Source organism: Pristiophorus japonicus, chromosome 1 (assembly GCF_044704955.1).
Source record: "Pristiophorus japonicus isolate sPriJap1 chromosome 1, sPriJap1.hap1, whole genome shotgun sequence".
In the NCBI taxonomy this organism is placed as follows: Eukaryota; Metazoa; Chordata; class Chondrichthyes; family Pristiophoridae; genus Pristiophorus; species Pristiophorus japonicus.
The window spans coordinates 47,895,969-47,914,961 of NC_091977.1; the positions used below are offsets into that span (position 1 = coordinate 47,895,969).

General features: G+C 44.4%; 1 protein-coding gene across 1 annotated transcript in view; it reads right to left on the minus strand.

The window, feature by feature from the left end:
- Nucleotides 1-483: 483 nt before the first annotated feature.
- Nucleotides 484-18,993, minus strand: part of LOC139259473 (interleukin-6 receptor subunit beta) — a 113,646-nt gene continuing 95,136 nt past the window's right edge. The window contains exons 16-17 of the mRNA XM_070875329.1: nt 10,970-11,381; nt 484-536 (exon numbers count right to left, since the gene is read on the minus strand). Coding sequence (XP_070731430.1) covers nt 484-536; nt 10,970-11,381 — 465 coding nt within the window. The remainder of the gene's footprint in view (nt 537-10,969; nt 11,382-18,993) is intronic.

The following is an 18,993-nucleotide window of genomic DNA, read 5'->3' on the forward strand; positions in this document are numbered from 1 at the left end:
AAGACTTTATGGAAATCCAAATACAACACATCCACTGTATTAACCCTGTCAAGCTCCTTCGTCACACCCTCAAATACAACTGGTAAGTTAGATTGACAAGAGCTCCCTTTCATGAAGTCATATTAACTATCTTTTATGATTTTATTTCTATTCAGATGCTCTATAATCTTACCTTTAATAAGGATTTCTATAACTTTACCCACAATGGCCGTCAACGGTCTCTTGGTCACTTTTGCTACTTTTTTAAAAAGGTTTGGAATAACATCTGCCTTTCTCCAGTCCTCGGGCACCTCTCCAGCATTCAGTGATTTCTGGAAGATTTGTGCCAGAGTTTCTGCAATTTCTTCCCTTATTTCCTTAAGGATCCTGGAATGCATCTTATCCAGCCCCTGAGATACATTTACCGGTACCTTGCGTTTGCTCAGCTGTTCAGCATCCAAGCTGATAGTAATGTGAATAGTGTCACAGCTTACCCCTTTAACATCATTTAACATCCTCTAGTTCCCTTTTCAGATCAATTAAGTTATCTGTCTTCTCTGCAGTAAAGACCGAAGCAAAAAAGTTATTTTGCACTTTTGCAGCCTGTGTAGCATCAGTTGTCAGGCCCGATTCCCGTATTCAGGGACCCGATTCCATCCCTCATTTTTCTTTTCCTTTTAATATAACTAAAAAACTTTTTATCATTATCCTTCATTTCTCTTGCCATATTCAAATCAAAAAATTTCATTGCCATTTCTATGTCCTTTTTACACTTCAAATATGCCTTTTGGTATTGAATCCACCTTAATTTGGTGCCATTTTCCTTCATGGCCGTAAAAAATAATTTTTTGCGTTTCTTGGTAATCCCATTCAACCAGGCAGGAGTGCCATTAAGCTTGGTACCTTGGCTTTGCATGGGTGTACATTGGTCCATTTCATTCAGAATCACCGCCTTGAGGGAACTCCATAGTTCCTCCACTTCCCTGGCCATATTCAAACCTAACAGGCCCAGTCTGACAAAGCTTCTCAAGTGCATAAAGTTAGTAAAATTTGGCAATTTTGTTTTGGTTTTAGTAACCTCTCCAATTCTTTAAATGTCAAATGTGATCTCATTATGATTATTTAAAGCCTCATTATCAAATCCAGATATTTCCTCCCCCTGTTGACTATTTTACAAAGTGAGTCATAAAACAGTCTTCCATTAACTATAGAAATCCCTTCCCTGTTTTACCAGTAGAGACATTATTGTTGTAATCACTCACTGGTATGTTAAAAGCTCCAACTACTAAACTTGATCCCTTAGTAGTCGCCTTCCTTATATCATTCCACAGTTCCAGATCAAGGCTTTCACATGGACTGGCAATCTACAGTATATCTAAGTGGATAGCTCTGTCTGAGAGCCTGCACAGACACGATGGGCTGAATGGCCTCTGTTTATGCTGTAAAAGTCTATTATTCTCTGGCCACCATCAGCCTGAGTGCCCCAAACACATGTCTGTGCTGCACCAGTACAAATTTGTCAGAACATATATATAGAGCCTGCTTTAAAGCTCTGGAAGGTTGTGGGAGCATACAATATTGCTGAAAAATCTGTGCATAATAGATATCTCTATATTCGTTCATAATATACAGAAAAAATATATATTTAAGTCTGCACTCAATGTAAAAAAAATGAACCAAATTTCTTTCAGTCTGTTTTAAGAGATGGGCCATCAATAAATACATCAGTACAAAAACATACATAAACATGAAAAACATACCCTAGAAAAGGGAAGTAGGAGATTTGTAGGCAACACTAAGGCTGTTGTATTCTTTTGCTGTGATAGGAAAATATTTACATTTCTCTCATTCATGGTTAATGAATCATGAATTCCTGGGGTGAGCTTTGAGCACCAAAATCCACACTCAAATAAAATGTTTCTGATCAAGTCGCATTTGCTAGTTTTAATCATTTCTAATTTTGAAGACATGTTAAGTTTATGAATGAACTTGTGTCTTCATATTTTGACAAGAAGCTTGTGTAACCATGAGGCTGTGGTAACAACATCTATTTAATGCCCAGAGCTTAAATCTGCAGTGGATTTGATACAATGGAGAGAAGTTGATCCTTGTACCCGTTTTTGGGTGAAACATTAGCGTTGGGGGGAGCGGGGCAACCGATTTTGTTTCATGATCTATCACACCCGATCTCTTCCAAAAGTGTGCCACCTGCCAAATTGGAAGCCGTTGATTTTCAAATGTCCAGGGTGTCCGCCTGAGACGCCTCGAATATGCAAATCAGGAGCCTAATGTCTGTTTTAGGACCTTGCTCGAAATTCGTCATCAACATGTTTTTCCAGGTCTATAGCAGCCTAGCCAGCCATCCTTAAAGAGGCCCATGGAAATTGCCCTCAAAAAGATAAGTAACTTTTTCATACCTTGGTTTCTGTGGAGCCAGAAGGAGCAGGATACTGTGGGCCGTTGTTTTCCTGGTTGTGACCCTTTTGGTTCATCTCCTCCCTCCAGGACGTACCTATCTGCTGGTTGTCCTGGCGGGCCGGATGAGAAGATTTAGATGGATGATACCAGAAATGCGAAGTTATACATATCAGGAAAGGATGAACAGGCTGGGTCTCCTTTCTCTTGAAAAAAGAATGCTGAGGGGTGACCTAATAGAGATCTTTAAAATTATGAAAGGTTTTGATAGAGTGGATACAGTGAGAATGTTTCCATTTGTGGGGAACAGCATAATGAGAGGCCATCAATATCAGATAGTCATCAAGAAATCCAGTAGGGAATTCAGCAGAAAATTCTTTACCCAAAGTGTGATGAGAATGTGGAACTCGCTACCACAGGAAGTGATTGAAGTGAATAGTACAGATGCATTTAAGGGAAGGCTAGACAAACATATGCGGGAGAAGGGAATAAAGGGTTAAGCGGACAGATTTAGATGAGGCAAGACAGGAGGATGCTCAAGTGGAGCATATACCCCGGAATGGACTGGTTGGGCTGAATGGCCTGCTTCCGTGCCATATATCCTATGTAATCCTATGTAGTTTCCTAAAGCCCTAACCAGTGAGGTGCATCAGGATGGTTGATTGGTGTCAGAAGATCGCCAGTTTCATGCAGGTGAGACCCAAGGCCAAATTTCCAGCGAGCCTTGGGCCTTGTTTTCTAGCACACGTTCAGGTCGCAACCTCTATTTTGTATCACACTCCGGCGCTACACGATTTGCTCTGCCAAAGCAGTGCAGTCAGCTCAATATCGTCTTTGGAATTTGGTTGGAGTAATTTCAACAAACACAACAATGACAACTTCCATTTCTATAACACCTTTAATGTAAGAAACATCCCAAGACACTTCACAGAAGGCAAGTGGGATTTATGCAGCAGAGCTTTGGATAAGTTGGAATTTATTGAGAGAGAAAGAAAGACTTGGATTTATATAATGCCTTTCATGACCACCGGACATCTCAAAGCGCTTTACAGTCAATGAATATTTTTGGAGTGCAGTCACTGTTGTAATGCAGGAAACACGGCAGCCAATTTACGCACAAGCAAGCTCACACAAACAGCAATGTGGTAATGAAGAAATAATCTTTTTTTTTGATTGAGGAATAAATATTGGCCAGAACACTGGGGATAACTCCCCTGCTCTTCTTCGAAATAATGATATGAGATCTTTTATGTCCACTTGAGAGAGCAGACGGGGCCAGGGATTAACGTCTCAGCCGAAAGGGTGAGGGTGAAGGATGGGATCCTTACAACAAAGAGCATTGGAGTAGTCAAGTTTAGAGATGAACAAGATATAAATAAGGGTTTCAGCGACAGAGTCGTGAAAACATGTGCTGGAATATAGCATATAACAGTATTTGTCACTTGTCTTCTCATTTCCTACTTTTTTGTTAGCTTGGGACTATTGGACTCGGCCTGGATAGAATAATTATAGTCGATTCGCAACAGCTATAAATCTTTACTTTTAAAGTTCTGTTTGCACAGGCACTAAACTAGAAACCAAATAACAGAGGCCTGTGATAGTTAGCTTGTAGTTTGTTCCGGGCTTGGTATTGTACAGTTTTATATTGTTCTCACGACTAGAGTTTAAGTATTGGTTCCTGACAGCTTTTCATTCAAAGTCTTAAACACCCTTCCTTTTACTACCATAACAGTACTGCTTTGTATTATAATAGGAGTGGCCAATCTTCCAGAGCTCAAAAGTCTGAAAACATAGAAACATAGAAAATAGGTGCAGGAGTAGGCCATTTGGCCCTTCGAGCCTGCACCACCATTCAATAGGATCATGGCTGATCATTCACCTCAGTACCCTTTTCCTGCTTTCTCTCCATACCCCTTGATCCCCTTAGCCGTAAAAGCCATATCTAACTCCCTCTTGAATATATCCAATGAACTTGCATCAACAACTCTCTGCGGCAGGGAATTCCACAGGTTAACACTCTCTGAGTGAAGAAGTTTCTCCTCATCTCAGTCCTAAGACAGTGTCCCCTGGTTCTGGACTTCCCCAACATCGGGAACATTCTACCCGCATCTAACCTGTCCCGTCCCGTCAGAATTTTATATGTTTCTATGAGATCCCCTCTCATCCTTCTAAACTCCAATGTATAAAGGCCCAGTTGATCCAATCTCTCCTCATATGTCAGTTCTGCCATCCCGGGAATCAGTCTGGTGAACCTTCGCTGCACCCTCTCAATAGCAAGAACATCCTTCCTCAGATTAGGAGACCAAAACTGAACACAATATTCCAGGTGAGGCCTCACCAAGGCCCTGTACAACTGCAGTAAGACCTCCCTGCTCCTATACTCAAATCCCCTAGCTATGAAGGCCAACATACCATTTGCCTTCTTCACCGCCTGCTGTACCTGTATGCCAACTTTCAATGACTGATGAACCATGACACCCAGGTCTCGTTGCACCTTCCCTTTTCCTAATCTGCTGCTATTCAGATAATATTGTGTCTTCGTGTTTTTGCCCCCAAAATGGACAACCTCACATTTATCCACATTATACTGCATCTGTCATGCATTTGCCCACTCATCTAACCTGTCCAAGTCACCCTGCAGCCTCCTAGCGTCCCCCTCACAGCTCACACCGTCACCCAGTTTAGTGTCATCTGCAAACTTGGAGATATTACACTCAATTCCTTCATCCAAATCATTGAAAAAGAAATAATGACCTGCAATTTCTCCGGCAGTGTCCATAAATGGGGTTCCCTTTGCACTCCCACAGGGGAGATGGAGCAAGAACAGCTCCGAGGATATTCCGGGCCAGATAGTGACAAAAAGTCACCACTTTTAAATACAGCATTCAAATATGCTCTTGAAATTCTCACTGTAACTTGAGGTATGCTGTGCATGAATCTTTTGAAATCTAGTCCATCAATGTAACTTGGCATGCTCTGTTTCCAACCATTTTTAAGAAATACAGGTTTCACAGTCTCATTCTCCCTGCTCTCTCTCATTTCACCTTTTCATTCCCTTCTTTCCTGCTTTCTCTTATTGCTCTTCCCCCTCGTGCAATTCCTCTCTCATTACATGCCATTCTTCCTTCCCTTTTTCTCACATTCCCTCCTTCCGTCTATCACATTTGTTCCCATGTCTCATTCATGTTGCCTTTTCCCCTCTCATTGTCTCTCTCTCTTTCCTTTCCTCTCCTTCCCCACTTATTCGCCCTTCTCCTTAAATTTGAAGATTTGCGTTATCAGTGGTACAAAAAGTAGCAAATTCATAAAAAATCAAGGAGGAGGAGTGTGAAATATTACATGAAATAAACATAGTGAGAGAGGAAGTATTAAGGGGTTTAGCAGCTTTGAAAGTGAAATATATCCCAGGCTGTTAAGAGCAGCAAAAGAGGAAATAGCAGAGGCTCTGTCCATCATTTTCCGGTCCTCTCTGGCTGCAGATGTGGGGCCGGAGAACAGCAGGACTGCTAACGTTATACCGTTGTTTAAAAAATGAGAAAGGGATAGACCGAGTAATTACAGGCCGGTCAGCCTAACCTCAGTGATGGGAAAATTATTGGAGAACATTCTGAGGGACAGAATAAATCTTCATTTAGAAAGACATGGACTAATCAAGGATAGTCAGCATGGATTTGTTAAGGGAAGGTCGTGTCTGACTAACTTGAATTTTCTGACGAGGTAATAAGGAGGGTCGATGAGGGTAGTGCGTTGATGTCATGTATATGGATTTTAGCAAGGCTTTTGATAAGGTCCCACATAAAAACATAAGAATTTGGAGTAGGAGTAGGCCATTTGGCCCCTCGAGCCATTTAATAAGATCATGGCTGATCTGATCTTGGGCTCAGCTCCACTTCCCTGCCGGCTCCCCATAACCCTTCACTCCCTTATTGCTCAAAAATCTGTATAAGAACATAAGAATTTGGTATAAGAACATTAGCCAGAACACTGGGGATAACTCACCAACTCTTCTTCGAAATAGTGCCATGGGATCCTGAGAGAGCAGACAGAGCCTTGGCTTATCGTCTCATCTGAACGACAGCAACTCCAACAGTGCAGCACTCCCTCAGAACTGAACTGGAATGTCAATCTAGAATTTTGGGCTCAAGTCTCTGGAGTGGGACTTGAACTCACAACCTTCTGACTCAGAGGCAAGGGTGCTATCCACTGAACCACAACTGACTGGTCACAATAATAAAAGCCCATGGGATCCAAGGCAAAGTGACAAGTTAGATACAAAATTGGCTCAGAGTTAGGAAGCAAAGGGTAATGGTTGACGGGTGTTTTTGTGACTGGAAGCCTGTTTCCAGTGGGGTTCCGCAGGGTTCAGTACTAGGTCCTTTGTTTTTAAGAACATAAGAACATAAATAGGAACAGGAGTAGGCCATATGGCTCCTCGAGCCTGCTCCACCATTCAATAAGATCATGGCTGATCTGATCATGGACTCAGCTCCACTTCCCCACCCGCTCCCTATAACCCCTTATCCCCTTATCGTTTAAGAAACTGTCTATTTCTGTTTTAAATGTATTCAATGTCCCACAGCTCTCTGAGGCAGCGAATTCCACAGATTTACAACCCTCTGAGAGAAGAAATTTCTCCTCAGCTCTGTTTTAAATGGGCGGCCCCTTATTCTGCTCCCTAGTTCTCGTCTCCCCCATCAGTGGAAACATCATCTCTGCATCCACCTTATCAAGCCCCCTTATAATCTTATACATTTTGATAAGATCACCTCTCATTCTTCTGAATTCCAATGAGTAGAGGCCCAACCTACTCAACCTTTCCTCATAAGTTAACCCCCTCATCCCCGGAATCAACCTAGGGAACCTTCTCTTAACTGCCTCCAAAGCAAGTATATCCTTTCGTAAATACGGAAACCAAAACTGCACCCAGTATTCCAGGTGTGGTCTCACCAATACCTTATATAGCTGTAGTAAGACTTCCCTGCTTTTATACTCCATCCCCTTTGCAATAAAAGCCAAAATACCATTGGAATTCCTGATCATTTGCTGTATCTGCATACTATCCTTTTGTGTTTCATGCACAAGTACCCACTGGTCCCGATGTACTGCAGCATTTTGCAATCTTTCTCCATTTAAATAATAACTTGCTCTTTGATTTTTTCTGCCAAAGTCAATGACCTCACACTTTCCAACATTATATTCCATCTGCCAAATTTTTGCCCACTCACTTAGCCTGTCTTTTTGCAGATTTTTTGTGTCCTCCTCACACATTGCTTTTCCTCCCATCTTTGTATCGTCAGCAAACTTGCCTATGTTACACTCAGTCCCTTCTTCCAAGTCGTTAATATAGATTGCAAATAGTTGGGGTCCCAGCACTGATCCCTGCAGCACCCCACTAGTTACTGGTTGTCAATCAGAGAATAAACCATTTATCCTGACTCTCTATTCTCTGTTAGTCAGCCAATCCTCTATCCATGCTAATATCTTACCCCCAACCCCGTGAACTTTTATCTTGTGCAGTAACCTTTTATGTGGCATCTTGTCAAATGTCTTCTGAAAGTCCAAATACACCACATTCACTGGTTCCTCTTTATCCACCCTGTTCGTTACATCCTCAAAGAACTCCAGCAAATTTGTCAAACATGACTTCCACTTCATAAATTCATGCTGACCCTGCCTGACCGAATTTTGCTTTTCCAAATGTCCTGCTTTACTGCTTCTTTAATAATGGACTCCTATATTTTTCCAACCACAGATGTTAGGCTAACTGGTCTATAGTTTCCTGCTTTTTGTCTGCCTCCTTTTTTAAATAGGGGCATTACATTTGCAGTTTTCCAATCCGCTGGGACCTCCCCAGAATCCAGGGAATTTTGGTAAATTACAACCAATGCATCCACAATCCCTGCTGCTACTTCTCTTAAAACCCTAGGATGCAAGCCATCAGGTCCAGGGGATTTATCTGCCTTTAGTCCCATTATCTTACTGAGTACCACCTCCTTAGCGATTGTGATTGTGTTAAGTTCCTCCCCCCTATAGCCCCTTGACTATCCACTGTTGGAATATTGTTAGTGCCCTCTACCATAAAGACTGATATAAAATATTTGTTCAGAATTTCCGCCATCTCCATGTTCCCCATTACTAATTCCCCGGTCTGGTCCTCTAAGGACCAACATTTACTTTAGCCACTCTTTTCCTTTTTATATACCTATAGAAACTCTTGCTATCTGTTTTTATATTTTTGTTGTATATATCATTGATTTAGACTTAAATGTAGAGGGTATGATTAAGAAGTTTGCAGATGATACAAAAATTGGCTGTGTGGTTGATAATGCAGAAGAAAGCTGAAAACTGCAGGAAGATATCAATGAGCTGGTCAGATGGGCAGAACAGTGGCAAATGGAATTCAATCCGGAGAAGTATGAGGTAATGCATTTGGGGAGGGCTAACAAGGCAAGGGAATAAACAATATATGGTAGGATACTGAGAACTGTAGAGGAACAAAGGGGACCTTGGAGTGCAGGTCCACAGATCCCTGAAGGTTAGCAGGCCAGATGGATAAGGTGGTTAAGAAGGTAAATGGAATACCTTTATCAGTCAAGGCATAGAATACAAGAGCAGGGAGGTTATGCTTGAACTGTATAAAACACTAGTTAGGTGACAGCTAGAGTACTGTGTGCAGTTCTGGTCACCACATTACAGGAAAGATGTGATTGCACTAGAGAGGGTACAGAGGAGATTTACGAGGATGTTGCCTGAACCGGAGAATTTTAGCTATGAGGAAAGATTGGATAGGTTGGTTTTGTTTTCTTTGTAACAGAGGAGGCTGAGGGGAGACCTGATTGAGGTTTAAAAAATTATGTGGGGCTTAGATAGAGTGAATAGGAAGGACCTAGTTCCCTTGGCAGAGGGGTCAACAACCAGGTGGGCATAGATTTAAAGTAATTGGGGGGAGGTTTAGAGGAGATATGAGGGGAAATTTTTTCACCCAGAGGGTGGTGGGGGTCTGGAGCTCACTGCCTGAAAGGATGGTAGAGGCTGAAACCCTCACCACTTTTAAGAATACTAGGATGTGCACTTGAAGTGCCGCAACCTAGGGCTACGGACCTAGAGCTGAAAAGTGGGATTAGGCTGGATAGTTCTTTGTCAGCCAGCGCAGACATGATAGGCTGAAATAGCCTCCTTCTGTGCTGTAAATTTCTATAGTACTCTGGTCAGATCACTCCTTGAGTAGTGTGTCCAGTTCTGGTCACTGAGACTAAAGGGAGACATTCTCGCTTTGGAGGTAGTGCGGAGAAGAGCTACAAGAATGATCCCCAGTTAAAGGTCTGAGTTATGTGGAAACCTAAAGAAACTTGAATTCTTCAGCCTTGAAAGGAGACCTTTTGGAAGCACGCACATGGTATGGAAAAGGCAAATCTGCAAGGTTCATTTAAATGAAATTGAGAGAGTAGGTCATAGGGCACAGGCAACATTCCCACTAAGCTGCGCATCCGTGCAGCGGTCTGGAGGTCCTGCACAGGCCACTCACCGGTTTTTAAACGCAAGATGCCGCGCATGCGCAGAAATTTGAGTGAGCCGCGCAGACATTTAAAGGGACCATGCATGAAAAAAAGAGAGGGTACATTGGTCACAGTAAAAGACAAACTTAGGACTGATATCAGGAAATTTCTCTTCACACAAAGCGTGATCAATGAATGGAATGGACTGTCAGATACAGCAGTGCAGGTGAAAGTACTGGAAGCATTTAGGAACTGCAGTGGGGGACTTTGGGGTCATGGATGGATGAGCTAAAATGGGCCGAATGGTGTTCCTTATCAGTAATTATTTAGCTATATTCATACTCTTTCGTTCTTTAATGCTTTTTCACTGGCTCACTGGGATAATTTTTGTACGCTGTCATTTTGTACGTCACCATTTTCACCTCTTTTCAACTTTTCAAACACCTGTTTGACAGCAATTCAACCTATTAAGTCCCTCAATGTGACAAGGGTCAACACTCTTGGCTCTTCACGTTTATCTGTTATTCTCTTCTCTGCCAAATGGTTTTGAATCTGTATTACTAATGAGAGGAGGACATTTTGCATAAAATAAATACAATCTCAGATAAGAACATAAGAATTTTTAGGCACAATAATGACCAAAATTCTGTTCACCTACCTTCTCACAGAATCACAGAAATAAGTTCCACCTGACTTCCCTTCTTACTCTTAACCAATTCCTCTAGTTTGAACCTTCATTTTAGTCAACAAATAACAACATTTTACATTCAAAATTGTACACAGTTCTCTTACGCTGTCGTCAAACCTTCAGAAAGGAGTCAGGGCACAGCTGAATTGACTTTAACTGTCGGTAACAAAATGCCATGTGTCCATGCCACAGCTAATTCCAGAGGATTGCACTGGCTGAATATAGTTCAGTGGACATATTTCTAAGTGCAGCCTTCGAATCAGTTATTTGAGCAGATTCTGTCACATTCATGTCCACAGTAGGATACTTCAATGGTTTGTTTCTAATAGTAATTGAGAATGCAGACCCTGTGGGGCCTTAACATGATCAAGATTTTGAAGCAGCTCTGTACCTTTAGTGGCAACTGCTCCCAGCAGATTTCCTTCTGTTGTCTCTATGCTTGTTCGATGGACATGTTGTTTTATATAGCTCAGAACTAAAGAGTCACTCTGTTGATACTGGTCATTACACTCTGTTTCACTTCTGTGAGGCTGGATGATTGTATTACTGCTTGCGATGGTCGGCATTTTTTGGCGGAAGTTCTCCATGGTTGTGTAATCAGTAACCTGTATAACTGTCGGTTTGTCACTCAGATCCCTTTTAGATCCCTGCTCCGCTATATTGTTTTGTTCATTCTCTTGCAACCCACAATCTGTGGGTGCACTGGTGACCTCTTCAATAGTATGAAGGCTTTCAAGTTCCTCTTCTGTTACTGTTAGAGGTGAGTTCGAATTGAGATGCAACAATTCAACGTCCAGATGTGGCTATTGATTCAAAAGAAAGAACAATCTATGTATTCACAGTAGCAATAGTAAAATCAACGCCATGTTTTCATTTATAGTTGGAGTGTAAGAACAGTGGCAGACAAGGTGATACTAATATTGGAGATAAGAAGATGGCGGAAAGAGTGGGAGAGGCCTAATCAGAGAAGGGGATGTGGTTTCAGAGTTAACGAAGAACAGAGAGAGTATAAGCGCAGATTAAGGAATTACATTCATGCCCATTATTAGCTGTTTTTTTCAATTACCTTACAAAATCATAAACTCGAGGTTACAGCCCAATATCATCACCACTAGTGTAGATCATTTTTTTATTCGGTCATGGAATGTGGGCCAGCATTTATTGCCCATCCTAATTGCCCTTGAGAAGATGGTGATGAGCCACCTTCTTGAACCATTGCAGTCCGTGTGGGGAAGGTACTCCCACAGTGCTGTTAGACCAGCGACGAAGAAGGAATGGCGATTTACTTCCAAGTCAGGATGGTGTGTGACTTGGAGGGGAACGTGGAGGTGGTGGTGTTCCCATGTGCCTGCTGCCATTGTCCTTCTAGGTGGTAAAGGTCGCAGGTTTGGGAGGTGCTGCCGAAGAAGCCTTGGCAAATTGCATATTGTAGATGGTATACACTGCAGCCACGGTAAGCGTGGAGGGAGTGAATGTTTAAGGTGGTGGATGGGGTGCCAATCATGCGGGTTGCTTTGTTCTGATGGTGTCGAGCTTCTTGAGCATTGTTAGAGCTGCTCTCATCCAGGCAAGTGGAGAGTATTCCATCACACTCTTGACTTGCGCCTTGTAGATGGTGAACAGGAGGAAGTCAGGAGGTGAGACATTCATTGCAGAATACCCAGCCTTTGACCGGCTCTTGTTGCCACAGTATTTATGTGGCTGGTCCAGTTAGTTTCTGGACAATGGTGACCCCCCCAGGATGTTGATGGTGGGGGATTCGGCGATGGTAATGCTGTTGAATGACAAGGGGCAGTGGTTAGACTCTCACTTGTTGGAGAAAATCATAGCCTGGCACTTTTGTGGCACGAATGTTACTTGCTACTTATCAGCCCAGGCTTGAATGTCTTGCTGCATGCGGGAATGGACTGCTCCATTACCTGAGAAGTTGCAAATGGCACTGAACACTGTGCTGTCATCAGCGAACATCTGACCTTATGATAGAGGGAAGGTCATTAATCAAGCAGTTGAAGATGGTTGGGCCTAGGACAATGACTTGAGGAACCCCTGCAGCGATGTCCTAGGGCTGTGATGATTGACCTCTAACCACTACAACCATCTTCCTTTGTGCTAGGTATGACTCCAGCCAGTGGAGAGTTTCTCCCCTGATTCCCATTGACTTCAGTTTTACGAGGGCTCATTGATGCTACACTCTGTCATGTTCAGGTGTAAGTGAGAAAGACCTCAAGTCATCATCATAGGCAGTCCGTCGAATCAAGGATGACTTGCTTCCACATCAAAAAGTTCACAGGTGTTTCAATGAAGGACCTAAAATTCCAGGTCCGAGCTAAATCTTGAAGGGTGGAAGATGCCTGTGTTTGGATTTTTTTAACGTGTGGTGACCGTTGCGTAAATCTTAATACACAGAATACCTTACAATCACCAGCTACATATTAATATCAATTCCAAATGTTTATTAATCCCTAAAACAATTTATTCACAGCAATTCTATTATAGTCTATGATATACAGAAACAAGTCTGCACTCACTTTAACCATTTTGAACTAAACTAAAATGAAAAGTCATCAACTCAATATTTTTAGTCTGATTTAAGAGGTGGACCATCAATAAATACATCAGTACAAAAATATACATAATTGAAAAAAATTGCAATACAGGATTACCCTAGAAAAGGGAACTAGGGTGTTTTCAGCCCACACTTGGGCTCTTGTGTTCTTTTGCTGTGATAGGAAAATATTTATATTTCTCTGATTCGTGATTAACACAGCACTGAATTTCTGGCGTGAGCTTTCCATCCACCTCCTGACTTGTGCTTTGTAGATGGTGGAAAAGCTTTGGGGAGACAGGAGGTGAGACACTCGCTGCAGACCTGCTCTTGTTGCCACAGTATTTATGTGGCTGGTGCAGTTAAGTTTCTGGTCAATGGTGAACCCCTCATCATCATCATAGGCAGTCCCTCGGAATCGAGGAAGACTTGCTTCCACTCCTAAAGTGAGTCCTTTGGTGGCTGAACAGTCCAATGCGAGAGCCAAGACCCTGTCACAGGTGGGACAGACATTCGTCGGGGAAACCAGAGGAAGAACACCGCCTTTGTAAAGTCCTGTCCCCTCAGTACAGATTCACACAAGGCATGTAGTGAAGTCAAGGTCACTCTGGACCTGCACCTTTATTTCACAGCTCTGGAATGCTGCACTTGCCTGAGACCTGTCCTTATATACCTGTCTCTTGCAAGTGCACCCCCGGTGGTAAGGTATGCTGGTGGTTACAGGTCATATCTTATTACAGTCATGTATAGCATGTTAGGATACAGTTATATGTAATAATGTAAGATACATGACATCACCCTCCCCCAAGGTCTTATTGTCTTTATAGGTTCAGTCTCTCAGGTGGTCTACGCTCTCGCGTGGAGCGTCTGAATTGTGGTTCAGTTGTTTGCCTTGGTGTCTGTTTTTCTTTGGGTGTGGTTGCTGGTATCTCGCCTGGGCTGCCTGTTTCGATTGGTGCGATTGTTGTTGACTCGCCTGGGCTGTCTGTTGGGATTGCCCTTTCCTCAGGTTGTTCCCTCTATCTGTCCACCAGGTGCGAGTTCCACATTGTAGTCTGCCTCTGGTTCCACAGTGTTGTTGGTAAATCTGCTTTTGACTTGGTCTACATGCCTCCGGCAGGTTTTGCCATTGTCCAGTTGTACTACCAGTAGCCTGTTTCCTTCCTTGCCCATTACTGTCCCTGAAAGCCATTTGGGACCCCTGCCATAGTTTAGTACAAACACTTTGTCCCCTATCTCATTCTATCTCCCCCTCGAATTTCTGTCATGGTACTCAGTCAGCTTACGGCACTTTGCCTCAACGATTTCGTGCATGTCTGGGAGGATTAATGAGAGCCTTGTTTTTAAAGTCCTTTTCATCAACAGTTGTGCGGGGGAGATTCCAGTCAGTGAGTGCGGACAAGATCTGTATGCCAGCAGCAGTCGCGACAGGCGTGGGACCTTGGATTTTAAGCATGCCTTGTTTAATGATTTGCACTGCTCTCTCCGCCTGGCCGTTGGAGGCCGGCTTGAACGGTGCCGTCTTGACGTGATTTATGCCATGGTCAATTATAAAGTCTTGGAATTCTGCGCTGGTGAAGCACGGACCATTGTCACTGACCAATATGTCAGGGATTCCATGCGTTGCAAACATGGTTGCGAGGCTCTCCACAGTGGTGGAGGTTGTGCTCGAGTTTAAAATGGTGCATTCGATCCACTTTGAAAATGCATCTACAACTACGAGGAACATTTTGCCCATGAATGGGCCCGCATAGTCTACGTGCACCCGCGACCACGGTTTGGTAGGCCAGGGCTAGGGGCTCAGTGGAGCCTCCCTGGGGCATTGCTGAGTTGGGCACAAATGGTGCACCTTCGGATGCAGAGCTCCAAGTCCGCGTCAATACCAGGCCACCAGACGTGGGATCTGGCTATGGCCTTCATGAGAACGATCCCCGGGTGCTCGCGGTGGAGCTCCCGGACAAATGCCTCTCTGCCTCGCAGAGGCATGACTACTCGGCTGCCCCACATCAGGCAGTCTGCTTGTAGTGATAGCTCATGCATGTGCCTGTGAAAGGGTTTTAATTCCTCGGGGCAGGCATCGCGAGCCTCTGCCCAGTCACCGGTTAGGACACATCTTTTTACTAAGGATAACGTGGGGTCGCTGGCCGTCCAGGCTCTGATTTGGCGAGCCGTCATGGGCGAACTTGTGGACTCAAAGGCATTGATTGCCATGACTATCTCACAGTCCTGTTCGTCAGACCCTTCCGTGGTCGCCAGGGGTAGCCTGCTGAGCGCGTCGGCACAGATGTCTGTACCTGGTCTATGCCTTATGGTAGGACGCCAGCATGAGTGCCCACCGTTGGCGTTTATTGCCTTGCTCTTGGATAGGAGGGACGTGAGGGGCTTGTGGTCGGTTTCTAATGCGAACTTGGCCCCGAAAAGGTATTGGTGCATCTTTTTGACACCGTACACGCACGCGAGCGCCTCCTTCTCTACCATTCCGTACCCGCGCTCCGTCCGCGAAAGTGACCTGGAGGCATAAGCTATGGGTTGTAATTTGCCCGCACTATTGACATGTTGCAAAACGCACCCGACCCCATACGCTGACGCATCGCATGTGAGAACTAGCTTTTTACCTGGGTCAAAGAAAGTCAAAACACTGTTGGAACACAGAAGGTTGCGTGCCTTATTGAAGGCGCGTTCCTGGGCGTCCCCCCAAAACCAATCACACCCCTTCCTGAGTAGCATGTGGAGAGGCTCCAGCAGCGTGCTTAAGTTCTGCATAAAGTTCCCAAAGTAATTGAGTAGCCCGAGAAAGCCGCGCAGTTCTGAGACATTCCGGGGCCTGGGTGCCAGGCGAATTGCTTCTGTTTTGGACTCTGTTGGGCGGATTCCATCAGCGGCAATCCTTCTGCCCAAAAATTCAACCTCGGGTGTGAGAAACAGACACTTGGATTTCTTGACTCGTAGGCCTACCCGATCCAACCGCTTTAGTACTTCCTCCAAATTACGGAGATAGGAGTCGGTGTCCCTGCCCGTGATAAGTGTGTTGTCTTGAAATGCAACCGTCCCCGGGATGGACTTGAGCAGACTCTCCATGTTGCGCTGGAATATGGCAGCTGACGACCTGATGCCGAATGGCATCGATTGTATATGAAAAGGCCTCGATGTGTGTTGATGGTGGTGAGTAGCTTGGATTCCTCGGTCAATTCTTGCATCATATACGCAGATGTGAGTTCTAATTTTGAGAAAAGTTTACCTCCAACCAATGTGGCAAATAAGTCCTCTGCTCTGGGCAGCGGGTACTGGTCCTGTAGGGAGACTCTGTTTATGGTAGATTTGTAGTCCCCACAGATTCGTATGGATCCATCAGGCTTCATGACTGGGACGATGGGACTTGCCCAGTCGCTAAATTCCACAGGTGATATAATGCCTTCCTGCAGAAGCCTGTCTAGTTCGTGTTCAATCTTTTCCCTCATCACATAAGTTACAGCTCTGGCCTTGTGATGGACCGGTCTATCATCCTGTGTGATGTAGATTTTGACATTGGCCCCTTTGAAAGTGCCCACACCTGGCTGAAAGAGATGTTCAAATCGCTTTATAACTGTTGAGCAGGAGGTCCGTTCCTCTAATGACATGGCATGGACATCATCCCATTTCCAGTTTAGTTTTGCCAGCCAGCTTCTCCCCAGCAGTGCTGGGGGGTCTCCGGGGACAATCCACAGGGGAAGTCGGTTCACTGTCCCTTTGTGTGTGACAGAGAGCATGGCGCTGCCGAGGACTGGTACGATTTCTTTGGTATAGGTCCTTAGTTTGGTGTCAACCCTTGTGAGTTTTGGTCTGTCTCTTTTATGCGGCCACAGTTGTTCAAATTGTTGAGCGCCCATGAGAGATTGACTCGGTCCCGTATCCAGCTCCATGTTGACAGATATCCCGTTGAGTAGGACCCTCATCATTATAGGAGGCGTCCTGTTGTAGGAGTAGCGGCCATTGATCATGTTGACCCGCTGTACGTCGGTGTCCTGGGTACTGTCCCCACCATCTTCTGGTCCGCTTTCCGACCCATCCGATTCGTATACCAGCCAAGCTGCCGTTTTTTTGCACATGCGGGCCAAATGCCCTGTATATTCACAATTTCTGCAAACAGCCTGCTGAAATCGACATTCCCTTGATGAGTGCCCACCCCCACACCTCCAGCACAGACCTGTTCCATTGTTCAAAGTGTTCCCAAAGAATGAGCTGCGTTTGGCTGATCTCTCTTGAGCTTCTCTCAGTTTGTAGTTGATTCCTCGCATTGTGGATTGACGAGGTGTGAACGGCCATTCCTGTGGCCCTTGATGGCTTCTGCCTGCTGTTGAGAGTCTGTTGTCCCGGTTTTGTCTGTGTGTGGGGGTAGCAGCTTGTTTAGTGCTGTGAACTTCTTCTTCCGATATTTCGTTAGTTGTTGTACCTGCATTGTAAATCAAACTCGTTTCTTCTTCCCCTACCAAGAATGTCTGTACAACCAGTGCTGCTGTCTCTAAGGTCAGATTCTTGGTCTCTATGAGCTTTCGGAATATGCCTGCGTGGCCTATTCCTTCAATGAAAAAGTCTCTCAGCATTTCTCTCCTCAGTTCATCGGAGAACTCACATAAACTAGCCAACCTCCGAAGTTCCGCCACAAAGTCGGGTATGCTCTGGCCCACACAGCGTCTGTAGTTGTAGAACCTGTGTCTGGCCATGTGTAGGCTGCTCGCTGGCTTCTGGTGGTCTCTTACCAGTGTGCTCAATTCTTCAAATGACTTGCTTGCTGGTTTCTCGGGTGCCAACAGATCCTTCATTAAAGCGTATGTTTTTGAGCCACAGCTGGTCAAGAGATGGGCTCTTCTCTTGTCTGCCTTATCGTCACCTAACCAGTCTTTGGTTACAAAGCTTTGCTGTAGCCTTTCTATAAAGTACTCCCAATTGTCTCCCGCATTGTACTTTTCATCTGATCTGTTGTTCGCCATTCTGTGGATTCTGTAATCCCGTAACTCGTCGCCACTGTAAAGTCCTGTCCCCTCAGTACAGATTCACACGAGGCATGTAGTGAAGTCAAGGTCACTCTGGACCTGCACCTTTATTTTACAGCTCTGGAATGCCGCACTTGCCTGAGATCTGTCCTTATATACCTGTCTCTTGCAAGTGCACCCCTGGTGGTAAGGTATGCTGGTGGTTACAGGTCATATCTTATTACAGTCATGTATAACATGTGAGGATACAGTTATATATAATAATGTAAGATACATGACAGCCTTCATGGTGACCCCCAGGATATTGATGGTGGGAGATTCGGCGATGGTAATGCTGTTGAATGTCAAGTGGCGGTAGTTGGACTCTCGCTTGTTGGAGATAGAATTACCTGGCACTTGTGTGGTGTGAATGTTACTTGCCACTTATCAGCCCAAGCCTGAATGGCGTCCGGGTCTTGCGGCATTAAGCATAAAATATGAAAGCAAATATTCCAGTAATGGCATTGTGCTGGCAGGATTGCAGCAGAGAGAAACCTCTGCTTACTGTTTAACCCCGCACCCTGACCCTGTTCTAAGTTCCGGCGAGGTGATCCTGACTTGCATATTCAAGGCACCTAATGCTTGTTTCAGGCGGGCACCCTGGACACTTGGAAGGCACTAACTTCCCATTTTACAACTAGCATACTTCCGGGGGAGATCGCGACAAAACAATTGGTTTCCCCCCTCCCCACTACCTAACGCTAATTTTTCACCCAAAAAACAGGCACGGCAGGACCAATTTTTTTCCCCCATCGTATCAAAACGCTGCAGTCTTACTCTCTGGGCATTAAGTAGATTTTCTTACCTCAGTCTCATGCTCACACAAGCTTCTTGTCAAAATATGAAGACACTAGTTCCTTC